Source organism: Mustela putorius, unplaced genomic scaffold (genome assembly GCF_011764305.1).
Source record: "Mustela putorius furo isolate JIRA1106 unplaced genomic scaffold, ASM1176430v1.1 tig00000224_pilon_pilon_pilon, whole genome shotgun sequence".
In the NCBI taxonomy this organism is placed as follows: domain Eukaryota; kingdom Metazoa; phylum Chordata; class Mammalia; order Carnivora; family Mustelidae; genus Mustela; species Mustela putorius.
Genome location: NW_025421321.1, coordinates 12,320,496 through 12,345,399, shown reverse-complemented (window position 1 = coordinate 12,345,399; position 24,904 = coordinate 12,320,496). Strand labels below are relative to the sequence as shown.

At 51.3% G+C, this 24,904-nt stretch overlaps 1 protein-coding gene and 1 pseudogene across 1 annotated transcript in view; one reads left to right on the top strand and one right to left on the bottom strand.

Annotated features, from left to right (window-relative positions):
* Window positions 1-944: 944 nt before the first annotated feature.
* On the bottom strand, window positions 945-1,071 carry LOC123391403 (annotated as a pseudogene).
* A 12,425-nt stretch (window positions 1,072-13,496) lies between these two features.
* Window positions 13,497-24,904, top strand: part of RHOQ (ras homolog family member Q) — a 39,291-nt gene continuing 27,883 nt past the window's right edge. Inside the window, exons 1-2 of the mRNA XM_004753001.2 lie at window positions 13,497-14,053; window positions 14,623-14,681. Of these exons, the coding sequence (XP_004753058.1) occupies window positions 13,912-14,053; window positions 14,623-14,681 (201 nt within the window). The 5' untranslated portion in view covers window positions 13,497-13,911. The remainder of the gene's footprint in view (window positions 14,054-14,622; window positions 14,682-24,904) is intronic.

The window sequence follows — 24,904 nt, the reverse complement described above, 5'->3', positions numbered from 1 at the left end:
AGAGTGCCGCACCCACCACAGGGGCCCCTGGACTCCCCTCTGGTCGGTCGGTGAGGAAGAACCTCCTTCCCCAGACTGGGCAGGGCTTCCATGGGCATCACCAGCTTGCACGGCATGGGTGCTGGAGTCAGATTTCTGGAATTCGGATCCTAGTTCTGCCTTGACCACTTCCATGACTTCGGGAAAGCAGCTCACACCTCAAAGTGTCCGCGCTCTCCTCTCGTGGAAGTGCCAACGGCGTCCACGTGGGGGGATCTTCATGAGGATCAGACGGAAGGAGCCCGCGTTCAGCCTCACGCCAGCTGCAGTGTTCCTCTCTGCACCTGCTGGTGCTGGTTCTCATTCCTACTGCTCGTATTACCGGCTCTTCTCCGCTTCAGGCTTCAGCCCCATCACAGTCACTCTGTGTGTGTAGAGTACTTACAACCGATCGGAGTTCCATTCCCAAAGGGACTGGAAACACACCCGAGTCTTGCCTCCCGATGTATGAAACTTTGTAGCCCCACGTGGAGCTTGGGAACCTCCCAGCCCTCCGTGGCCCCCTTCCCCACGGTCTCAGGTGACCAGCCACATCCTTGGCGACGGTGGGTAACGTCCCAAATCCCAGGACGCTTGGGCAGAGCAGGGGGTGAAGTCAGCTCACAGGCTGGCACGCAGGACTGTTCCATGAACCCGCTGTCCTAAGTTCCTGCCGCCTCCTGCATTCTGACTTCAAAACAGCTTGTCAAGGCAGGACCTGACCAAGCGGCTGCAATGTGTCTGGCAGATAGAACTTCCAGTCTGTCTGGGATGGGGATTATGAGCCCACACGGGCCCGTGGCTTGAACAAAACAAACCAAGAAATGTGAAACGCACATGTCCGCTCTTGCTAAGGACACAGACCCCTCCATGCCCACGAGGCAGATGGACACTGGAATGGCGCCCACCCTGCCCTCCCTCGGGGCTGGGGACAGCATCCAGGGCTCTCCATGCCAGTTCCATTCTCCCATCCAAGTACTAACCAGGCCCGACCCTGCTTAGCTTTCGAGATCAGATGAGATCGGGCGCGTTCAGGGTGGTATGGCCGTAGACGCCAGTTCCATTCTCGAGGACTATTCAGCACCAGCTCCGTCCCACCTAGCAGCTTTTTTAGATCATGCCATTCTCCAGGCTAAAAAGCCCTTTTCTGCTTCTCTCCGCTTGCCTGAATCCCACCAGTATCTTCAAGGCCCAGTTTGAGCCCCACCACTTCCTTGACCTCTGGGCTCCTCAGAATTATGACAGGATGGCCTATTTTCCAGATATAAGGCAGAGCTGGAGGCCGTGTCTTTTGTTGCTCCAATTACCCGGCTTCCTCGAGGAAATTCCTTGAGGACATGGCGCTCCTTCTCCCGCAGGGGCTGTGTGGAAATAGGAACTGGTTAAACAAGGATGGGTTGAGTAGAGCACGGGGCTGGAGGGGGAGGGGACTTCCTTCTTTTCTTTTTTCTTTTTTTTTTTTTTTGTCTTTTCTATGTGCAATATAACACACATTCAAAAAAGCATATCAAACGTGAATGTATGGCTTAAGGAATTACTACGAGGCAAATATCCTGTAGCCATCACCCAGGTCACGCAATAGAAGCTTGCTAACACCCTGGAAATCCCTGCTCGTGACCCTGGGGAAGGGGACATTTTCAAAACCGCTGACTTGGCGTGCATGGGGCATAGGCAGGGTCCTTAAAGGAGGTGTGTGCTGGGAAAGCTCTCTTCTCTCGCCCTCACCTCTGTGGTCCGTGTATACCCTGCCAAGTGCAGCATCCCCAGGACCATGATAGAGGGGAAGAGGAGGCAGAAGGGTCTGGTGGGCAAAATGCGTTCGTCAGTCTGGAGCCGTGCGCACACTGTGGAGCAAGTGTTCTGCATCCCCGCTGGGGTCTGTAAGCAAGTCTGAGGGCAGCCATGTCTGGGTGTGGGCTCCCTACCCTAGCCAAAGGAGAAGAAGCACCAAACATGGGCCTCCAGACCCGTGGAGATGACAGAGTGAGGGAAGGAAGGGGCTTTCCAGACCTTGGAGCACAGAGTAACTTGCAGAGCCCAGGAAGTGGGTGAGGAAATTTTAGAATAATGACTCCTTTGGGGGAATTTCAAATACTAAATATGTGGCAAGGGGCATCCCCCCTTTTTTTCTTTTGACAAATAGGGGTTGAATACCTATTACGGACCAGACACTGGAGGTTGAGAGCAAGGCAGACACCAGCCCTATCTCCCAAGCCCAAGATGTAATGGGGAGGAGGAAGAGATGAACAGGTCCTCACCTGCTGTGTTAGGAAGCAGCAGTTGCCAGAAAATTAGATGAAGAGACGTAACCCCAAGCCCCCTTCCAAGCTCATCATGCACTCTTCTATGACATATCACCCTTTGGACAGGTAAACTGGGTAGCGGGTGGTTCCAGATATACCATCCATGAGCACAGACACCTCACTCTGGAGGCACCTCACAGATACCTACCCCGGAAAAGGTAGCGAGTTGGTAGTATTCATGAAGGAGAATTTATCCAAATAGACAAGAATCCCTCAAGTCTGCCTGGACATCCGATTCTAAGCAACGCCTTTGAGTTTCCAGAGAGGACCTTGGCTCAGAAATGTAGAGAGGTGCCTGGCACCCAGAATGGGTTGGGATGGCAGCCAGGAAAGGACGCAGGCTGCAGGCTTCAGCTGAAGGAGCCGTTGGGAGAGCAAGGGCTCATCCAGGAGGGAGGGGTCAAGACGGGCATGAAGCGTGGACCATTTCGGGGGGCAGAAAGAGTGAGATGGGCCAGAGACAGAGGATGCTGTGGGCAAAGGCACGATGGTAGGCATGTGCGAGAGGACCGGTTTGGGCAACAGCAGACAGGCCCACAGGGGCGAGTGGGAGTGAGCAATGTCCAGACGGAAGGTTGGAGTTCAGCTGGGAAAGGTTTGACACGTCCGTGATTGAGAGCTGGAGCACCTGGGTAAAGGAGACTCAGCAAAGGCTTCCGAGCAGGGTGGGAACTTGGCCAAACCTGGATTTAGGAAGGTTAGCCTGACGGTGGCAGAGGCCAAAGAGTCTGGCTGTGAGCCAAACGCTGGGTAGAGAGCAACAGATGAGCCCCTAGACAAGAAGACGGGAAGGGGAGTTTGGGATAAGAGGAGATGTGGTAGGGGAATCTGCTGCTTTGATGACGCAGGGCTGGACCTGGAGGCACTTTCTGCTGCGTGGAGGGGGGTGGAGGTCCCCCCTCCACCGCCGCCGCCGGGGTCTCCCCCACCCCAACCCAGGAAAGTAGCCATTCTGCGTGCTACTCCCTCAGAAGCAAGTTGAGGGCGGATGGGGAAGAAAGCAAGAGCCAGAGAGTTCATTTCATCAGAAAATAAAAGGAGACACCCAGAGAGAGAATCAGAAGTGGCCATAACGCTTTATCTCTGCTTCAGTGGCTGAGGAGTGATGGGCCACATACAGTTTCACCCAGGAACTCCATCCCAGGGGCAAACCTTCCGTTGGGGCCAGAGAAAGCGAGCGCTGGTAGGAGCCAGGCAGGTAAGATGAATGAGAGAACCAGGCAGGGCAAGAAATGTTCCCCCCCACACTTTACATTACGAATTCACAGCGTCATTTCTCCTTTTCAAACACCTGCAGGAAGGTTCCTTCAAAGCGGCTAGCTTCTCCCCAAGAGCAATCCGCTTCAAAGTTGCTGAGTTAAAAGGTTTTCAGTGATGGCTTCCCCCAAAAGAGAAGCCCTTCCCTTCCATCCCTGCCTAAAGGGCCCCTGTCATCTTTCCTTCCTAGAACCACACTCCTGCAGGGACTGGACAGCGGTCCTAGCCCCAGAAAGCCTCCTGAGGGGCTGAGGGTGAGAATAAGGTCAGCAAGAAGCCCTGGGGGACACAAGCCCTTGGAAGGAGCTGACCAGCCAAGCCTCCAGCCTGGGAGCTATGGCCACGGCCATCTCAAGAGAGTACAGGAACTTCACTTGCTCAGAAACGCACAAGAACAATGTTGGTTACCAGTCCTCAGCTCAGGGGACACATTCAGAGAACAAGTGCTGCTTCAATTTGGATTTAAGTCTCACTGGGTCCTTGACCAGCCTAGGCTCTGCGGGGAGACACAACTTAACCCCTGCCCCAGGGAAGGGTGTGGCTCGCAAGGAAGAGAATGAACATATCACCAAGCACAGAGACTTCCCCTGACCCTGCTGGAGAAAGTACTATTTCTGACCCCTCCTCCCATACTCCTCTTAACCCTTCCCACAGAGGCCAGTGCCCACCAGTGGAGTGACGATGATTCTCTGTTGCATACAGATGAATGATAGGTGATGAGGACATTGTCTCCTCTAGAGATTGCCACAATCACAGGGTTTGCAACCCTCTTTCAAACAAAAGAGAGAGGCATGTGAAGTTGGGAAGAGGGTCTGTAGTAGGCTGCGCCAGAGAGACACCTCCTTGGGTCCTGTCCACATTCCCGGAACACAAAGTTCAGTAAGAACTTTTAAAAATGTGAGTTGTTTAAATGAGTTTGCCCAGGGTCCTCTGGTCGAGTTTCTCCTACTCAGATGGGTGACTGGAAGGCCCAGGTAGGCTCCCACCATCTAACCCATCCCCCAGTCAGGGATGACCTTCAGTATAATTAAACTAACCAACCAGAGTGATCCTGCTCAGTTGGAGTGGGGTCTTGAAAGACCTAAGCTCTGCCAAGCATTAATTCTTTAGATGTTGAATCTGGAGGTCAGAAGGAGCCAGGAAAAGGCCTGGAGTGATGGGGGCAAGGTGGGGGCATTTAAGACCAAGGAGCATTTACCAACCAACAAGCATTATCACAGAACTTTACAACCTGTTGGGCCAAAGGGGTGCAGGTGAGCCCTGCCCCTGTGGAATCTACTGGAAATTCCGACCTTTACTGAAGGGCTCGGGAGTCCACAGTTTAGGACACAGCTACTGTGTTGCATGTTCTGTATTATTTCCTTGGTCTTTTGGTCTCTGTGTTTCTTTCTGCATTATTTCTAGTGTGATGTCTTTAATGTTACAGGTACTTTCCTCTACAATGTCCTACCTGCTGTTAAGCCCAGCCAGTGAAATTTTCATTTCAGATATTATAGTCTTCAACTCTAGAAGTTCCATTCCCTTCCTTGGCAGGTTCACATTTTCCTTTAAGTCCTCATATGTAATTATCAAGCCTTTTTAATTCTTCATCTGCTAATTTCACTATCTCCATCATTTCTGGTTTGTTTTTCCTGATTGTTTTCCCGATTGTATTTCCTTACTCTTTTTGCACATCTGGTAATTCTTAACATTCTGAATTTTGTGTTGTTGAATGTCCGTATTTTGTCGCTGGCCTTTAAAGAATCATGAAATTTGTTTTGGCCTGCAGTCATGGTCCTAGTGGGTGGGCTTAGTTCTTTTTTTTTTTTTTTTTTTAAGATTTTTTATTTATTTGTCAGAGAGAGCGAGCGAGAGCGAGCACAGGCAGACAGAGTGGAAGGCAGAGTCAGACGGAGAAGCAGGCTCCCTGTGGAGCAAGGAGCCCGATATGGGACTCGATCCCAGGACGCTGGGATCATGACCTGAGCCGAAGGCAGCTGCCCAACCAACTGAGCCACCCAGGCGTCCCAATGGGTGGGCTTAGTTCTTATGAGGCTTGTTTATAAAGTTTGTTAAGGGGACATCTGGAGGTATTAGGTTCTAGGTCTAATTTAGCCCTTACTCATGTATAACTTTTTGGAGTTTCTCTGAATTTTCTGGACATTCAACAAGGTCTCTCCACACTGGCTGGCTGAAAATCAACTATACCCAGTCCACGCTCTCTGGTGGTCCTTTAGCTAGCACTGAGGGATTTCACTGTGTCTATGAGCAACTTAGTATTAGCAGCACTCTCAGGAGGATAGTTCTGGAGTCTTTGCTGCTGTCATAGTCCCTCTTCTCTGATTCTCTGCCTTGAAAAGTCATCTCCTCAACTCAGTAAGACTGCCATGGTCTTTACATTCTCCCTGATTGGCTGCAATTCAAAAGGCACTTCCACCAGAAATTTAGGGGGACAGCAGGGCTTCTTCCATTTGTTACTTTCTTTCAGGAATCACAGTCCTGTGCTATGTGCTGTCCAATATCTGAAAATAGTGATATCATATTATTTTGTACAATTTTCGAGTTGCTTACATTCAGAAGGCATACAGGCAGAATGTGTCCGCACTAATGCCTAATGTGATGGTGTTAAGAGGTGGGGCCTTTAGGAAGCAGAGCCCTCATGAGTGGGATTAGTGCCCTTATAAAAGAGGCCCAGCAGAGCTCCTTCACCCCTTCTTCCATGTGAGGACACAATAAGAAATCTGCAACCCAGAAGAGGGTCCTCACCCAACTGTGCTGATGAACTGATCCAAACTCCCAGCCCTTACCTAGAACTGTGAGATTTAAGTTGCTGTTGCTTATAACCTACTCAGTCTGTGGTATTTTGGAATAGCAGCCTGAATGGACTAAAACTAAAGGCAATCTGGTACCCATTACTCGGATATGGTAGAATTCCTCTTCCACTTCCTCTGAATTAGGTGCATTCAATACAGTGATGTGCTCTTCCAGGCCCTTCTCAAGAGGCTGGGTCGCAAGGAACAGAAGCCATCTATGGCTGACTGAACAGACAAGGAACCCCAAAGGATCATGGTAGCTCACAGGACTGCAGAAGGACCAGAGAAGCTGCTCAACTCCCTTTATAGGAACCATGCCCAACATATGCTTCAGACACTGTTCTGATGAGAAAAAACACTTCTGGTACCATGGCTGCCAACAAATTCTGGACAATCCGTGTGTACTGCTGTCAATTCTGTACCGGGAACTTAAATATGCCACAGGAACCACCACCACTGCCTACCCTTAGGTGCCACTTCCTGTCAGGAACTAGATTGTGTACCCACTGCTAATGCTGCAGTCCCCACACAGAGTGTGCCCTGAACTTAACTCTAGTTGGACGAGCTCTAGAGTCTGCTGAGGAGAGCAAAATCAGTAATTTTCAGCCTCCATAAGGGACAATCTTTTCTTCCTACCAAGACTCATGAAGGGGAAGATTCCCCCAATTCAAAATTTTATCATGATGCTGAGTAGCTAAAGCATCACTATGGAGGAACTATAGTTAGTGAGTTTGGATGACCTTCTGTACTCTTAGTGCTGAAGCATGGAATAAAATTACCGATTTCGTTTATAGAATAGGGATCTGTGATCCAGTCTCCTTTGCAGCTTATGAGAGAGGGTCACTCCCAGATCATACGAGTATTCCATGATACTTCTAGGGAAGCATCCTTTTCTACAGTTCAGCAATTGGTAGTAACCCCATCGGTTATGATGACTGGCCTTCTGACCTTAGGTTGCAGAAGAAGACAGGAATTAAGATGGCAAAATATTATTAATGGTTCTTGAGTCAAAATTCTCAGAGGCTGGGGCATACTTTTGAGTTTCTGGTATGTAATGAAATGGAAAAAAAGAGATCTAGCTGTTTTCTAGAAGTATAATGAGAAATGAAAACCAAGTGAGCCAATCTTACTGGGTTTATTTATTGTTCTGATCATTAAGGACCACTGACTGACCTTTAATAAATGCTGTAACATTTAAGCCATTACTAACACCTTAGCTTTAAATTTTTTTTAAAAAATTTATTTAACAGAAAGAGATCACAAGTAGGCAGAGAGAGAAGAGGAAGCAGGCTCCCTGCTGAGCAGACAGCCTGATGTGGAGCTCGACCGCAGCTCGACCGCAGGGTCCTGGGATCATGACCTGAGCCAAAGGCAGAGACTTTAATTCACTGAGCCACCCAGGTGCCCCCAACACCTTAGCTTTAAATACAACAAAAACAAAAAACAAAAAAAAACCCTATGCAAGTTACATCATGTCTGAGTCCTAAGAAAAAAGGATGCTGACAGGAGGTTTTAGTGGTGGGAGGGAAAAGAGAAATGGGTATAGCATATGGCATGATGCTATGAAGATAGGACAGGGGGAGTCTGGGAAGCAGGAGAGGCCTAGAGAGAGAAAAGGCTTCAGACTGGAAATACTGGGCATGTGTGGAGGAAAGAAATGCAACAGAAGACAAGAACGGCCCAGGTAAAAGGATGATAACCATTCTACCTCCTTACCAATAATTCTTTTTTTTTTTTTCACCAATAATTCTAAGAAAGAGATTCAGAGGGTAGAGAAGAGTCCCTACTATAAGCCAAGAATTAGCGGTCTGAGCGAGCACAAGTTTATTTATTGACAAACCAACTCACTGAAATATGGAACAAATCATGGATTTGACTTGGGTAACTCTTACTTCCCCCTTCCCTTGAATTTTGCTTCTCCTAAAGTTCTTTATTTCTAGGATAGCTTGGGGGAGCCCAAGAAATGTTGTGCATAATTCCGATGGAACTGAATTGTTGGTTGCCTCCCAGTGCACATCACCCCCGTACCTGCCCTCCACTGTGGGGGAGACACAGAATCTCAGTGGGAGAGAAACTCTGGCCTTTGGTTGGTCCCAGTAGGCTCAGTCAGGGGAGTCCCAACTCTGTGTCACAGCGATGGTTTCAGGGATGGGCAGTGGCCTACATGTAAGGCAATAACCGTCTGACATCCTGCTGGCCAGCATGACTAAGGGACGGTTCAGGGATGAACTAAGCTGATCTGATCAGAAAAAATCCAAATTTTGTGCAATGAGTGAGTCAAAAGAAGCTCTCCCTCCTTCTGGGAAGCGTGACATAAATAAAAATAGAGTCAGAATATTGAGCAAGTCATGTCTGAAGCTTGAGTGACTTCTGGATGTTTCGACTAAAGAAGTCCATATGCTTCCTTTTTTTTTTTATTTAAAGATTTTATTTATTTATTTGATAGAGAGAGATCACAAGTAGGCAGAGAGGCAGGCAGAGAGAGAGGAGGAAGCGGGCTCCCTGCCGAGCAGAGAGCCCGATGCAGGGCTTGATCCTAGGACTCTGAGATCATGATCTGAGCCGAAGGCAGTGGCTCAACCCACTGAGCCACCCAGGTGCCCCCAAATGCTTCCTTTGCTGGTGAAGCCAACTGGGTTGACTTTTCTATTTATTGCAACCCAAAGCATCCTAGCCTAGACACCAAATGATCTACTGGAATCCATTTTTCCATTTCTGGGGCAGATGTGAGGGCACACAAACAAAATGACTTAAAAAATGAATATGTTGTAGAACCTTACTGTCTTTCTGGAGTTCTACTCTCAACTTGGTTTAAGCAGTTGGTTGCATGGTTAGGTAATAGGAGACGGGAAAGATTTTAAAAAATGGGCAGGAAGCCCAATGAAGGAGTAGAGAAAATAAAGACAGGAGATTGCAAAGCAAAAGAGAGGGAGAAGGTCAATGCCAACACAACACAGAAGCCTCAGAATCAGCCTCCTCTTCCGCATGCTGTTACGAAGCCGGGTGGATTCTGTCCTCTACAGAGCCCCGATCCCCAGGGCCTCCTCTTTATTTTCACAGCGATGCTGGGTTCAGATTTTCATGACCTCGCTCCTTCTCATGCTCTCTGCCTTCACTCTCATGCCCTCCAAATTTATCTTCTATACCTCCACCACAGCGATCTTCTAAAAAGAGAGCTCTAAACTTGTCGTTTTCCTATTGAAAAACTTTTGATGCCTCCCTCCTGTGGAATGTGGGAAATAGCTGAGCTTTGAAGGTAGATCATTTTGAAATCTAGCTGTGTGACTTTGGGCCGATTTCTTCGTTTCTTCATTTCTCTGCACATCACCGATCTCAACTATAGGCTGGATTCCTTTGCTTACCTGTGATAGAAAACGACCTCACACTCATTAGGCAAAAAAGAAGGAGAAACTCATGAAGTCAAGGGACCAACTGAAGAACAGTGGTACAACAGGGTCTCAGCGATAACGAGAAACAGAATTCACAAATAGCCTGTATCATCTCTGCTCTTTCTCAGGGATGGTGGCAAGGGAGGATCTGTAGTTCCGTTTTTGCTTCTTTCTGCATTTTGGCTTTATTTTCTTGGACTGGCTATTTCGTGAAGGGCTGAAACATGAAACATGAATGACCAACAGCTTCCAGGCTCACATTCTAGTTTAGTTAGCAAAACAGGGGAGACTCCTGTTTTGAATCCCAAATTCAGTCAGTCCTTTCAGGAAGGGCTCTGTCTGTCCCCTCTTGGATCAGGCACCCACCCAGGCCTGATCAACAGGGGTCAAAAACAGGTGTAAGAAGATAGCCGCTTCTATTAAGCCGCATGATCATAGGGAATACACGAGGGAGAACATTTAGCAGAAGAAAATGGTCCATTCTGGATGAGCAGACAACCCAGCAGATGTTCTCTACAAATTTTATCTCGTATGGTGGGTGTCCAGAGAAGACAACCCACATAGATAAGTACCAAGTACCCACACAATACCTGGGCATATCGCACAGTTCTGCAAATTTAATTAAATTAATTAGTTAATTTAATTAATTAGTTCCCAATTTACTACAAAACAGCTTCCCTGCATCATTAATCCTATAATCTGTTCACTCTAGAGGGTTCACCAATCCCCCCAAATTGTGTGCTATGTCTTCCTAACCTGGGCAGGGCTATCTTTCCCAGTCATTCTTATCTTACTCCTCTTAGCCTCTTAAACCCCAGGCCAGTGATTTCCCTCCTGGAAATCTTTCCTCAGCACACCTACAGTTAGGTCCTAACAGCCTTTACTGCAGTTCCAGAAGGCTGTTCCTTAGGCTCCAGTATAGCACTGACCACGTTATACAGTAATCACCAGTTCACTCATCAGCTTGTTTCTGCCTCCCTCTCCAGCGACTGTGGCTTTCCAGCTCCTCGTCCCACGTCCAGGAATACAGCCTGGCATCTAGTGGACCTCAGTAAACACTGGGAAATGAAACCCTGGGTGAATCATTGAAGACGAAGGAGTAGGGGGAAAAGAGGAGAAGACAAAGGAAAGATTTCACTGTCCTCACACAGACCTCTGTGTGTTTTGACACTTGCCATCACAAAGGCAGAAAATCAAGCACAGAGTCTGTGGGATGCTTAGAAACAAAGTTGCTTCCTGTCCTTCCAATCCCAAAATTGGACAACTGCTTTCTGTTTTTCTGTTGTTGTTGTTATTTGTTTTGTTTTGTTTGCGCTTTTCGGTTGGTTGGTTGGTTTGTTTTTGTTTTAGCCACTTGAGACATTATCCTCTTTGCTCATAGGAAAGTAAGCTTTCTGTTGAGATCTGGTTGGTCCTTCCAGCTAGCCCATCTGTGGGCTGACCAGGGTAAGTCCCTCCTACCCCACCCCCACTGCACTCCACATGCACAACTGGTGGGATCAGCCCAGAGCTCCGAGTATTCCTGGCAGTCCATTTTGGTTTCTTGATGGGTCAAAGGGATGAGGTCACCATCGCCAATGAAATCACCACTCCATGATTCATCCAACATCAATTCACCACTTGGGGTGCTCTGACATTCCCAGAGCTTCTCCCAGAGCGTAAACAACCTGGGTTCCCTGCCATTTTTCAAGGTTCTGGAGCAAATGCTCCAGCTCCCTGGCTCCCTAGTGAGTATCTGCCCCTTTAAGGAGTACTGTAAGAACTGAGAGAAGGAAGTCCTGGACAGGGGAAGCCTCTGAGATGCCATTTTCCTCCAGTCCCAGAACACACCTCATCATTCTTCACAGGAGCCTTCCCCGTGTCTCCAGCAACTGCTTCTTTCCTTGTCCCAAAGCTTTTACCAGGATTTGGTGGGACACGTTCTAAAGGGCTCCAGGGTTCTCAGGGGCAAGACCTGATTCCACCCTTACGGAGAAGCTCACATTTATAGATGGGAAAGCTGAGGCCAGGAGAAGAGAAGTGACATGCTCAGGTTAACATTGTTAACTAGTGTCAGAGCTGGGATCCAATGGATTTTCCCTGAAGGTGGTACTCTGGGAGCTCCTTAACCTCTTCTGATAGACTTACCTTTTAGAACACAAGCTGCCTAAAGCAATGGTCTTGTATGCAAAGGGGGCAAGTCCTCCTTTCTTACCCTTTCACAGCAAGTGCCAGAGACTGGCCTTTAACCAAGATCTGACTTTAAGGCACTATACTGCCTTCCCTAACCTGTCATTCAGTACACACAAATTATCTTCCAGATTCCCTACATAACCTAAAGCAGTGAGGCAATGGCTATACCCACACTTAGACCCAAATGGAGGGGTCTTGGGAGATGTTCAGTGTGACTGCACAAGGACCTTCCAATAATCTAGCAAGTCTTTCTGGGATAGTGGAAATCAGACCAGGGGTTTGGGAGTTGAGGCCCAAGAAGTGAGGCATGGAGCCATTCCCCGAAGTGTGCTGGTCTTTGACCGCCAGACTTAGCTGGAAGCCTCTGGGATAACCACTTTGCCTCTCTAAGTCTGTTTGCTTACCTATAACCCCAGGGAGCACTAAGGCAGATGGTCCAGTTGACCTCTGCACAGTCTCTCAAAGTAGCATTTTCCAATCTTGTGAATCAATGAAAGAAAGCGATTTCTCCATGCGAGCAGGGGGTGGGGGTTGTGGTGTCAGGGTGGAGTGTACCCACTCTCCCCCTGCCCTCCACCCACTGCCTCATGGTCAGGGCAGCAGGAGAGGCCAGTGAACAGGACCTGGCCACATGGTGTTCCCGAGCGTTTCCCAGGCAGGGATCAGGGGTTGCCCCCCCAGGATCAGTGGCAAGTCTTAGAATAAGAGTATCACTCCTCATGGATCACATCCTCACACTTTCGAAGGACCTCTGAGGATGCTGCCTCCAGAGGAAGCACGGGTCCATTTGCCGTGTCCAGAGCCAGCTGGGTCTCCCTTTGCTGGCTGGCCGGGGCTTGCTTCAGTGGTTCAAGATGCTGTAACTCCCTTAGTCACCAGTTTCAAAGTAAATGATTCAAGCTCCGTGCTGTGAAGAGCCTGGGGGTGGTGGTGGGATGGGGAACCAAGCAATAAGCGGGAGTTCCTACTCTCCAGCTGTGGGGCCACCACCACCCCTCCCCCATCACCCCAAACACCTTTAAAAAATTGTTTTTTAAACCCTCTTGGCCTTTCTTCCTTCCCGGATTTCTAGTTCTGTTGTGCCCTTAGAGGCCGATAGGACAGATTCTGCCTTCCGGGTGGAGTTTAAATATCTATGTATAATTTTGCATGACTATTGCGTCACCGTTGAAGTCGTCGTGGTTCCCCCCAAGAGGCCTCCTCGGCTTCTTCCAACACCCGGGCCTTTGGACGCTTCCCGGCGCTGCGGCCACTTGCGCGAGGAGCCCTCGGCTCCTCCCGAGCGCTTCCCTCGCGGCCACCTCCCCCAGCCTCACCTTCCCCTCCCCCCACCAGTTCCCCCCTCCGCCCCCCGGCCCCGACTCCGGCCCCGGCTCGCTACTCCGTGGCTCCTCCCCCTCGCCCCCTCCCCAGCGCTCGCGGGGAGTCAAGCTAGGGTGAGCCGGCAGGCCCGAGCGGCGGGCGGGGCGCAGGGCGCGGGGCGCGGGGCGCGCAGCCGGCGGGCGGGGGCGCTGGGCAGGCGGCCGGCTCTCCGGGTGGCGCTTGGGCCCGCCCTCCTCCGGGGCCCAGCCGGGAGGGGGCCCGAGCCGGCGCGGGGCGGGGAGAGCCGCCTGGCCCCTCCCCTCCGCTGCCCTCCCCAAAGTTGCTGTCTCCCCCGGGGCCGGCCAGTCTTATGATCCAGCGGATCCTCCTGGGGAGGCCGGGCCGGGGAGAGGGCGCGGGCGCCGAGCGGTGGGTGCAGCGGGCGGGCGAGGCGACCGGGGCCCGGGCGGGGATCCGGGCAGCGACCGAGGCGGCGGCAGCGCTCCGGGCCCGCCGCCCCCTCCCCTCGGGCGGGGGGAGCCGCTGCATGGGGCCGGGGGGGCGGCCCTGCTGCGCGGAGCGGCGGCGGCGGCGGACCCCCCAGGCGGGCTGGGGCTGAGCCCGGGACCGGGGCGGGGGCTCCGGGGGGACCATGCCCGGAGGCCGGCCGGCCGCAGCATGGCTCACGGGCCCGGCGCTCTGATGCTCAAGTGCGTGGTGGTCGGCGACGGGGCGGTGGGCAAGACGTGCCTACTCATGAGCTATGCCAACGACGCCTTCCCGGAGGAGTACGTGCCCACCGTCTTCGACCACTACGCAGGTAAGCCTCGGAACTGCTGACTAAGGGGCCGCTCCCCGGGCCGGGAACTTTGGAACAACTTTGGCGGAGCCCCCTCACCGCCTCCCCCGAGCGCGCTCCGCACTCTCCCCACAGCCCGGCCTAACGCGGGGCTCCCAGCCCCACCCCCAGGCCTCCTCTCTGGCCCTCCCTGTAGGGGCCGGGGAGACCCCTCTTCCTACCCCGCCCCACCCCCTGTCAGTCCCGGCTCCCCACACTTCCCAACCCTCCGACTGCCTGGGCCGACCTTCTTGACCTTCCCATGGGCTCCTCCTTATTGCCCCAAACCCCGGGGGAAACAACTTGGGGCACTGGTCGAGACGTGGCTAGGGGACTTGGGAGAAGGGAGTGGGCAAGTGGGGCCACATCACACCCCGTCCTCGCTGCCACTAAACAGTGAGCCCGGCACAAGGGAGAAGGGGTGACATCTCCCGGGGAGCGCCCGCATGCCTCCGGCTGGGTTGCCAAAAGCAGGTCCTGATGGGGAGCGAGATTGCCCCAGACCCGGGATAATGGAGCTTCTCTCCCCGCCCCCACTTCTGCCCTTGCAGTCAGCGTCACCGTAGGGGGCAAGCAGTATCTCCTGGGACTCTATGACACGGCCGGACAGGTGAGTGTCTTGGCCCCTGGCCGACACCCCCTTGCCTTTCCTCAATTCAGGGTGGCTGTACGTGGCCTTTGGAAACTGAGATGTCTAGGAAGGAGGGTGTGTCTTCGAGGGGTCCGTCTGGATCAAGACATTATTTCTTTTTTAAGTCAGCAAATTAGGAAAAGGAAAAAACAAAAACAAAAAAAACCCCACCCTAACAACAAACCCATCCCTGCCCACCCCATGCGAACCCCTGGGCTATGAAAGTTTTTGCCTGTGTGTGCTTTCTGTACGGTGCCTGGTGTGTGGGTCCCAACTCCTGTTGCAAAGTGGCAGCGGCCAATCAAGAAGCGCCCTTATTTTTAGTTGCAGATGACCAGGTCTCCCCCTCGCAGCCTCTGTCTGGTCCCTTATTGGTGAGTGGTCTGCCTGCCGGAGGAGCCTGATTGGTGCGAAATGGCATCATCTAATATGATGGGAAGGCATTTGGTCCCGGTTCTGTTTATTACAACATCATTGCACTCTGGGACTCGAGTCCCTGCAAACGTAATTTGTGGTGTTACCAGAGGACCACAGGGAAAAAAAAGAAAAGAAACAGCCACCATCCAGCCACTCCCCGGGGAAGGGAGGAGGAAAAAGGGTTAGGAGTTCAGTATGAATCTTGGAGGAGGAGCTTTTTTTTTCCCCTCCCCCTTCCCTTCCGTAGGAAGGCCAGGTGACTGGGTTTTCTTTGGGAGAGATTATTGTGCAGAAAGAAGATTCGCAGTCCTCCTGGCGGCCTCTGACCATTAACATAGCAGAGGTGGCTCTCCTCTCTGTCCCTGTCCCTCTTCCTAGACCCACTTTTGCTGTGGAGGTGGGATGATTGCCTGTAATGAAGTTTTGCAGAATCCAGCCCTGTTATTAGACATGCAGGGTTGGGCAGAAGTTTCCACGTGTCGTGCAGACTTGAATCCTTGAGGACATGTGAACAGCTGAGGGGCTTAGAGAGTGTTCTGGCAAGTGTCAGTGCAGTTTCCTTATCTTAGAATGGAAAACATACCCTGTTCCTATACTGTGCCAGATGCTCAGCACTGAGTTGGCACACTTGGGTAGGTGCTCAATAAAGGGGATCTTTTCTTTGTAGCTTTTCTAGATTTGGATTTCAGAATTGTTGTACCAGGTTGGATTCCGAAAAATGCCTTGCAGAGGGTGTCTTGATGTGGCTTCTGGTTTCTAAGCTGTTAAGTTAGAAAAGCATCTGAGGATAGAGAAACTGTGGGCAGTGCAAGGTGCCAGAGGCCGTCCTGATTCACCAAACCCACCCAGGTCAGTACAACCAGTCCTTAGCTTGCCAGAGCCCCATTTGGGTGCCTGCCTTGTAGCTGTTAGTTACTCTATCAGAACGTATGGAGGGCAAGAGGCAGAACACAGTCCATTAAGTAAAACCCAACTTTTGAGCCGGACGGGTTGATAAATAACAGGTTGAAATCGTTGGTTGAAAAGGAGACTGGTTTTTAAATATCATCTCTAATTTTAACTTCTCTCACTACCACCTCTTCCCTTTCCTCCTTTAACTTGTCACCATGACCATTCATTTGACCACGAGCCCTATTCAAAAGGATGTGTGTATGTCAGAGCTGTTCTGTGCACATTCAAACCCAACTAATATTTACTGAGTTTCTTCTGCATATCAGGCATGGGGCAGCCACGTGAAATATTCTTTTTTCCCATGAGCTAAGTGATAGTCTTTCTCTGTAGATGGAGAAACTGGGGCTCAGAGAAGCTAGGTAGCTGACCTCAGATCACACAGCTACTGACAGGTATTGCTGGGGTTATGACCTGGGTCTGAATTTGCCCCCGGTTGAGGTGGGCTGAGATGCCACCTGGGATGATTAGAGTCCTTGTGGGTCTGTAGACTCAGTACCTGGAACCTGGACAGCCATTCTCTGAGTGGGGGTCGTGTGCTACTGCTACAGAGGAGAGAACCCAGATTCTAATCATCACCCGAAGTTGAGCCCCTCACAAAACCAGGGCTTCCCATATGTCCTCATGATTGCTGTGTCCAGCGGAGATTGTAAGACACATACCAAATGGCATCAAACTATTACTGTTTTGACCCAGTGGTGGGACATCTACTCTGTTGGCCAAGATGTATTTTAGGGCCCCTTAGTGTTTTTTTCCCAATGTCTGGAACTTTTCCTTTTATTTATTTATTTTCTTTTTAAAGATTTTAAAAATGTATTATGTCAGAGAGAGAGCACACACACAAGCAGTGGAGAGCCTGATGGAGGACTTGATCCCAAAACCCTGGGATCATGACCTGAGCCGAAGGCAGATACTTAACCAACTGAGCCACCCAGGAGTGCTTGGAACTTTTCCTTTTAGATCAAAGTTAGTGATAATTCATCTTTCAGTGTTTAAGAGTTTATTACTAATAAGCAATCTTAGCAAGTAATCATCAACAGGATGAAGTGAGGAGTGCCTAGTGTATACCTAGCACTGTGCTAAGCACTTAGGGATTACAAAAGAATAAATTTAAGATAGACGTCTGCCATGGCTGATGATAGCACAGAAGTGTCTGAACCCGGTATCTGTTCATGTGTGTTAAATAAGAGATTCCTGTGTTGTTCTTGGTCATTAAGTTCTCATGCCTGTATGAATCAGTATCAGATTAATCTTATGATAACAGTAATGATCAGTAAACACATAGACATGCATACACACACGTGTACATATAGAGAGACATTTTTAAGCCTCACAGACGACAGAGAAAGGCCCACGGGCTTTGGAACCAAAGAGGCCTGGGCTCAGATCTCCACCTTGCTCTACTAGTCATGTGATTCTGGCTGTACTTAACCTTCTTTGTGATCTAGTAAGAACATGGATAATTCGAAACTGTGCTGCAGTGTTGTAGACTGGCTTAAACTGTTTCCTGTATATAAAAGCAGCTGACACTGTTCTTCACTCATAGTAGATGGGTATAAATATTACAAGAAATTATTGTACTGTACTCTGGGCAGCTTTGTTGGGGGAGGGGGGTCACAGGCGGAAGAGAATAGTGTATTATGTCTGGAGTTGATAGAAATTCCACTAGATGCCAGATGCTAGAACCTTCTCACCCCGAGGTATGGAGCCAGCTCCTACTTCAGGATTCCCACAGTCCCCACCACTGGACCCATGGACGCGGTCCAGTGCTCCCTGCTCCACAAGCCCTGTGGTATCAGATGGTGTCCTTTCTCCGTCAGAGCCTGTGTGCCCAGTGACGGGAGAGAGACTTCGGAAAACTAGGTGTTCTGTGTGCACTTTGAGAAACAAGTGCGGTCTGTAGGTTTCAGTCTCTTCCACTTGGGGACGTAAGAAGGGTTGAGGAGGAAGTGCACAGCCCTGGAAAACGTCACTTTCTCTCCATAATCTTGGTTCAGAATGTTCACTCACTGTATTTGACTAACAGAATCAGTGCCTCCCTTGAGTGGGAACTTCCAGTCTGTGCTTGCTCTTGGTCTCTTTGACCTCAGTCAGGTTCAAAGCTGTAGGTAACATTAGCCCAATTTTCACATTAGGGAACATAGAAAATGACTGTTGTGGATGACCTTTGGCCTTCCAGAGGAGGTTGCTTCCCCCTTGGCCTCTTTGGTTGTTGGCAGAGGGAGGGGGAGGGAGAGGGAATGATGAACATGAGTGCGTGCTGGGCTGCTTTAGTCCGCGTCATGTGCTCTGCCTGGGCACATCCCTCAACATCCCCAACACCCTTGGCCAAAGGGAAGCACCCTCTCTTGCTTGGCAAAGCCCCTGGGTGGCCCAGGAGCAGCTCTGACATTTTGACCGCCCAGCATTTTGGAGTGGAAGTTGAGGGCAGTGGTGGCTTCCCCGTCGCCAGGGCCCTGTGGAGGGGTCTGGCTTCCGGCCTGGGTCTCTGTGGAGCTTCTCCTTTCTTGCCAGTCTCTCAGGACTGCAGTGGAGGCCCTGTAGCAGCAGACCCATTGTCCATTCAGGGAGGGATGGGACCAGCAGTGTTTTCCCTCCTGCCTCGGTGCTGTTTGGGACTCAGGGGAAGTGGGAAGAGTTCTCGCTCTCTGTGGGGTGCAGAGCCACCTGGCAAGTTGCTCTTGGGCTGCGGGTTCCAGGCTGATCTCTTCATCCTTGGCAGGAAGGCAGAACTTGATACTCTCAAGCGGGAAGGACTGGCGCCCGGTTTATCCCAGGTCCCAGAATACCCACCCACAAGAGGGTGTGTGTTGGGGGTGCGTTTGTGTTCCCTAAAGTTCCAGATTTATCCGCTGCCTCTGTGTGTGGAAGTCCATATGTATGCTTTTGGGTGTGGTGTTGCTATGTCTGTTGACTGAAACACACACAGGTTCAAGGATGCATACATAGAGCTATAAATAGCTTTAACTTAGGTGTCCCTGGGGTTGGCTCTTCAGTGACAAGTGAGATCTGTTTCTTACTTGACAGAGCCCAGCAGCTGTGGCTGCCCTCCAAGCCCTCTGGGGAACCAGGGAAGTACTTCCCCTCCAGAAGGGAATCTCCAGGGGAGGCAGCCTCGGAATGCCCCATCTTCTGTGTTTCCTGGGGTGGCAGGCCCCTAAAGGCCTCGTAGAACAGGAAGGGACCAGGGGGAGGGCCGCAGTTTGCCACTCATTGGGCTTCTCCTGCCTTCAGGCAGGCGTCCTCTGGTTACCTGCCGAGGTAGACTTTTGCTAGATGGGGAAATTGAGAGTTAAGTAGGCTTATGGGAACTAGACAGAGAGGCCATTAGGAAGAAGGTTTTCCTTCCTTTGGAAGGGGCTTGCAGGGCGCATCGGTAGGGCGTGGGAAGCACACACTCGCACTCCATGGGCTCCAGGGGCCCGCAGCCTGGCACTCTGTCCTGGAAGTGCCCAGAGAGCAGACCCTGGGCCCCAGCGCAGCTTCAACAGGTGAGCCGTGGGTACTAAGCATCCCGGTTTCCCTTAGTAACCTACTAGATTTGTCGGCTGTGCGTTTTCCCTCACCTTTATAGAAGCTATTTATATCTCCAGCCTGCACCACATCACACGTAACGCTGGTTTCCTCCCTTGCATTGGGAGGGTGGACTGCCTTTGTTGCTCCATCGCCTCTGCAGTGACCCAGTGCTCCGCGCTTCCCTTGTTGTCACTCTGTTCAGCTGTTTGGGATGTGTCAGCTCAGACCGTGGTTGTGCAGGCAGGAACCCCGGGGTGGGGGCAGTCTGCGTCCTCTCTCACTGGTTTCCGTTTGTGTGTACATGGGCCCTGTCCCCATCCCCTGACCCATCAGGCTGCCTCTTCCACATCGGTCGTGGTGGTCTTGAGGTTTATGGACGTTTGTACTCTGGGAACCAGTGCTTCCCGGCAGGTGTATCAGAAGCAGGTGTTACAGGTGTGCTCAGATCACATCCTGTCTGCCCCGGGAGGGGTGGGGGGCCTTGTGCAGCCTCAAGAAGCCTGGGCAGATGTCATTTCTATGTGTGCCCAGTGATGAAAAAGATGGGAGGCATTATTTTACAGCTCGTGGGTCAGAGGCCTTATGGGGAACTGGGTGTTTGCGGTTTTGTTGTGGAATTTGGGGTTTCAGGAGATGAGACCTAATGGTATTGGAACAAGACAGAACAAAGCAGCTTTCCATGGAGGTGTCAGTTTCCAGCAAGGACACATGGCTTGGCAGCAGTGGGTAGAGGCCTCCAATACAGAGTAGCAAACTGCAAGGAGGAGGGAAGAGAAGAAGTTACAAAAAAATAGAAACCAAGACCACACATGTCTTTAAAACCTGAAATTGGTGAGTCTCAGCTGGATTTCCTTTTCCCTTGAGTGGGCTTGGTTTTGCCCTAATTTGGCAAGCCTGGATCAAGGAGCAGTTCCTTGCCCTCAGCAGTTTGCTGTTCCTCTTTTAGTTTCTGGCAGGCAGCTGCTTGGTAGAGGAAGCACGGGGAGGATGGTGGGGAGGCTGGGCGGGCTGGTGGCCCCGGGCCATGGTGGGTTCATGGGTGCTCTCCCAGGATTCTTGGAGAAGAGTTCTCCCAGATCCACTGCCTGCCGGGCCCTCTGGGGCCGCTCCTCACTCCCTCTGAGCTCTGTGAAGACTGTCTTTCTCTCCTCACCGATTCCAGCCCTTACTAAGGTGCCCAGCGCATGGAAGGCATACGACAAATACTTCTCAGAATGAGTTGATTTTTCTTTGGCCGTCAGCTCATTTCTGTGAAAAGGTTAACCCAAGACTAAGGTGAGAGCCTTTAGGTGATAGCTTCAGGCACAACCCGTTGCTTGGAAAATAGCTTTAAAACAGTCTACAAGGGTCAAAGGAATCCCAGGCTCAAAGGGATGCCCAGGCAGCCATTACATCCCCACCGAGAGCCTGGAGGTTTAGTGGTCACCAATGGGCCCGTCCCCCAGAACTCTCGTGGGCTCAGGCCTTTGCAACTTTCCTAGGGCCTCTCACATCTAGGTCGCGGTGGTGTGGGTTTGGATTCTCCAGACCAGCTCTGAATCCCACTCCTCTTCTCTGATGTTGTAAGGCCGGAGGGCCAGCTGGCTCCCCAGCCCTGGTGCACGGGGGCGATGATGTCTGCCTCCCAGGGTTGCCGTGGTCACCCTGCGTGGTGGCTGAGGGTGATGGTCCTGGCCGGTGCTGGGGGCCCACACCAGCTCAGCTCCCGTGATGTTGATGCAGCATTGGCTCTGTGTTCCATGGGAGGGGACAGGAGGGGTCAGATGGCCTACATAGCTGGGAAATCTCATCCTATGAAACCAACTGCTCCCTGGTCCCTCCCCCCAAAGAGGTGGCAGAGCTGAGCTTTGTGGAAGATGTGGGCTTGTGGGAAGAGGTGGGAGAGAGTAGAAGATATTGGTAGCAGCTGTGAGCCCCCACACTGCACTGCCAGGGCTTGGAAATTCCTTTTTCTCAGCTGTGAAATGGGGATGGTAGATGAACCACCTCGCAGAGTCATTGGATCAAACCAAAGCTTCCAGTTCTCAGGCTCAAGGCCGAGGGGTAGGGCCTGGGACGGGCAACCCTCGGCTTGGGTGGTCCCTTCCAGCGGGAGCCATCCTGCCCAGCAACTTCACTGCTGCCCCCCCCCCCCCGCGCCCCGCCACCACATACAGAACTCATGATCTCGTCTCTGTCCCGTGAAGGAAGACAAGGGGGAGCATTGGATTGAATGAGGTCACGCGGCAGAAGGTCACCGGGAGCTTGTATTCTGGGTGGGGAGGAAGAGGATGGGGAACACAGGCACAGTGGGATGTCCCAAATGTGTCCATGTGGCTCCCAGATCCCTGGTATCAGTGTCGACTTGTGGAGCCGGGCTGATCATTAAATGAGGGAGTGTTTCACCCAGTAACTGACAACTTAGTAATTAGAGGGATATTAATCTGGTGCTGTGTTGCTTGTTGATTTTAATAGAAAGAACAGAAAGGGGAGGGGAGGGACTTTATTTTTGTTACTGTCTTCTTTTCAAGTGGCTGGTGGGAGCAGGGAACCAGCCGCCTCTCTCCCACTCCCCAGACTTGCCAGCCCTGCCTAGACTCAGGGTAGAATCTGAGGGTTTTACTAACGACACACTCCCCACTGAGTGGTATTTTATAGACTGCAAAGCATGTTGCATTTGGTACCTCCCAGATGCTTCTCGCCTGCTCTGTGAGGACAGGAAGCAAGTGGTGTTTGCCTCCGTTTGCGGGTCGGGGAGGTTAAGGACGCCTTCCAGACCATGAAGCTGGTGAAAGGCAACAAACAGCAAGCAAGCTGTCCTTCTCCAAGCCCTGGGTTCTTTATGTTAAATTCCTCATGCTAATCAGCTCCATGGTGTTAGATGTCTCTTTTACATCGCCCGTATTCCGTCGTTGAATTTTTCATGCAACAAGTACGCCGGGAGAGCATCGCTTTTCCAGATGGAAGAGCTGGTGGAATGGTGTCTGGTGGTGGAGGGGTCGGGGCTGCTGCTCACATGGCCCCCCAAACGCTGGCCCCCAGAAGTGAAGGGTGTTTGGTCAGTGTGTTCATTAACCCACACTCCTGCTTGAAAAGAGGCCTCCCCTGGTGGTGCAGGCGGCTGAGCTGTGGGTGAGGATGCGGAAGCCGCTCAGTGCCCTTTGGGTGCAGGGAAGGGGGTACTGGGCAAGTTCTGTGTTAACTTCAGCTGGCTCTCCTCCAGCCCAGGAGCCCCCTCCCCAGCCCTTTGCATCTTTGCCCTTGTTTGCCCCTTGTTTGTGGCCTCCTAGCCTTGACCTGACATGAGCTTGGTCACTGGGGACCGCCAGGCTGGCCAGCTTTGGCCTGCCACAGTGCCTTTTCTGTCCCCATAGCGCTGCTCTAGGCCTTCCTCCCCCTAAGAGCTCCTTTTTAGGGGAAAACTGTTTCCAAATGAAACATTTCCAGTCTGTCCCACTTACAACTGAGTATTCCCTGTTTACAGCCAGAGACTGCCTCTCCCACCCCTGCTCATTTTGTTTGCCTTCCTGAGCTGTCCGCATGGACATGAGCTCTGCAGGGACCCCTTTCTTCCGGCCCCTGCGGTAGCCCCCGTGGTTTCAGGACGAAATGAAAACCTTCATGCAGTCTGTCAGCAAACCATTGGGGAGGACCGCATCTGGGTCCGAGCTCCCTGTTCAGCGAAAGGGTAGGGTCCTCACCCTGTTTACGGGGTGGGAGGGCAGAGGGTCCCGGCTCTGGTAGGAGACCGGCTGCGCATGAGAGCTCAGCTCCGTAGGGGTTTGCCAGGTTGATTTGTAGGCGCCGGAAGTGCGCAGCTCGGATTCTGCCCTGTCCTAGATGCTCAGCAAAGTTTGAGTTACTGCCCTCCTTCTCAGATGTGCTCCTCGAACCGAGACCATCTCCTGAGAACTTGTTAGAAATCCACTTTCTTAGAGGCCACCCCAGACCTCCTGAATCAGAAACTCCCCAACAGCTCTGTTCCTATAGACCCTCCGGGGGATTCTGATGCGGGCTGAAAAGTCTGAGTTACTAAATATTGTGTACTCACTATCTCCTCATAGCAAGCCGCCTCCCCTCAGCCCCTCCCCTTCCCCCCCCCATATTTTCCCCACTCCTCCCACACCACCTATATACATACACACCACACACATACACACATATACACTACACACATGCCTCATACACTACATGCGTAGACACTACCCCCTCATATACATACACACCATATCACATATATACCATACACACACCCCTCACACCACATACACCCCCTCCACACACACATATACATCATGCACATACACACACCACACGCACCGCATATCATGTACGTACATCACACAGAGACATACCGCCACACATACCACACATCACATATGCATCATACACATACACACACATACACACATATCATATATGCACCACACCACACACACAACACACATGCCTCACACACTATACACATAGACACATACCCCCTTACACACACACACACACACACCACATACACACCACACACATGCACACCACATACACACCCCTCACCGTATACACTCCCTCACACAGACACACATATACACCATGCACATAGACAAACCTCACACCCCCCCCATATACACACATAACCCCATACACACACACATCCAGCACACATTGCATATACAACATACATATACACATCCTCCATGGATTTACACACCTACTCTGTGCATATACACATGCACACATGCATATGCTGGACACACATCACACACAGACATCACATACATGCATTCGGCCCCCCAGACACTGTCCCTGGAGTGCAGGGAACATAATTTATTTACTTTTTAACCCCTACGCTACCAAATGCAGTGCCATCCATCCTATTTCTAGTTCTGTACACATGGCTGGGACTCTTGATACTTATTGGAATGAATCGAAGCTCCCTACTTAGCTGGTTTGGTACAGATGTGGCCAAGGGCACTATCAGAAGGAACTTGAAACAGAACTTCCTAAGCTGCCCTTGGCTCCATTGATGTGCTGTCTGGCCCAGGGCACATAGTAGGCTCCACTGGTATTCCTTAATGAGGTCTAAGTGCCAAGGCATTTTTCTCCTGTGCCTTAAGTGGCTAGACAGATTGGGGCCTGGGCCCTGCTCTGTTCACTGTAGCTGAGGTTAGCACTCCAGGTGCTGACAGACCTGCCCCTGAGGACTCTGCCAGTTTGGTTTGTGCTAAATTAGTTCCAAAGCAACAGATGGGCTATGACGTCCTTTTGTATTAAAAGTCCCCAGGCAGGTCACCAGGAGCAGTTGGAGGAAGGGCTGTTACTCAGACATGCATCTCGGCAGTAATTACTCT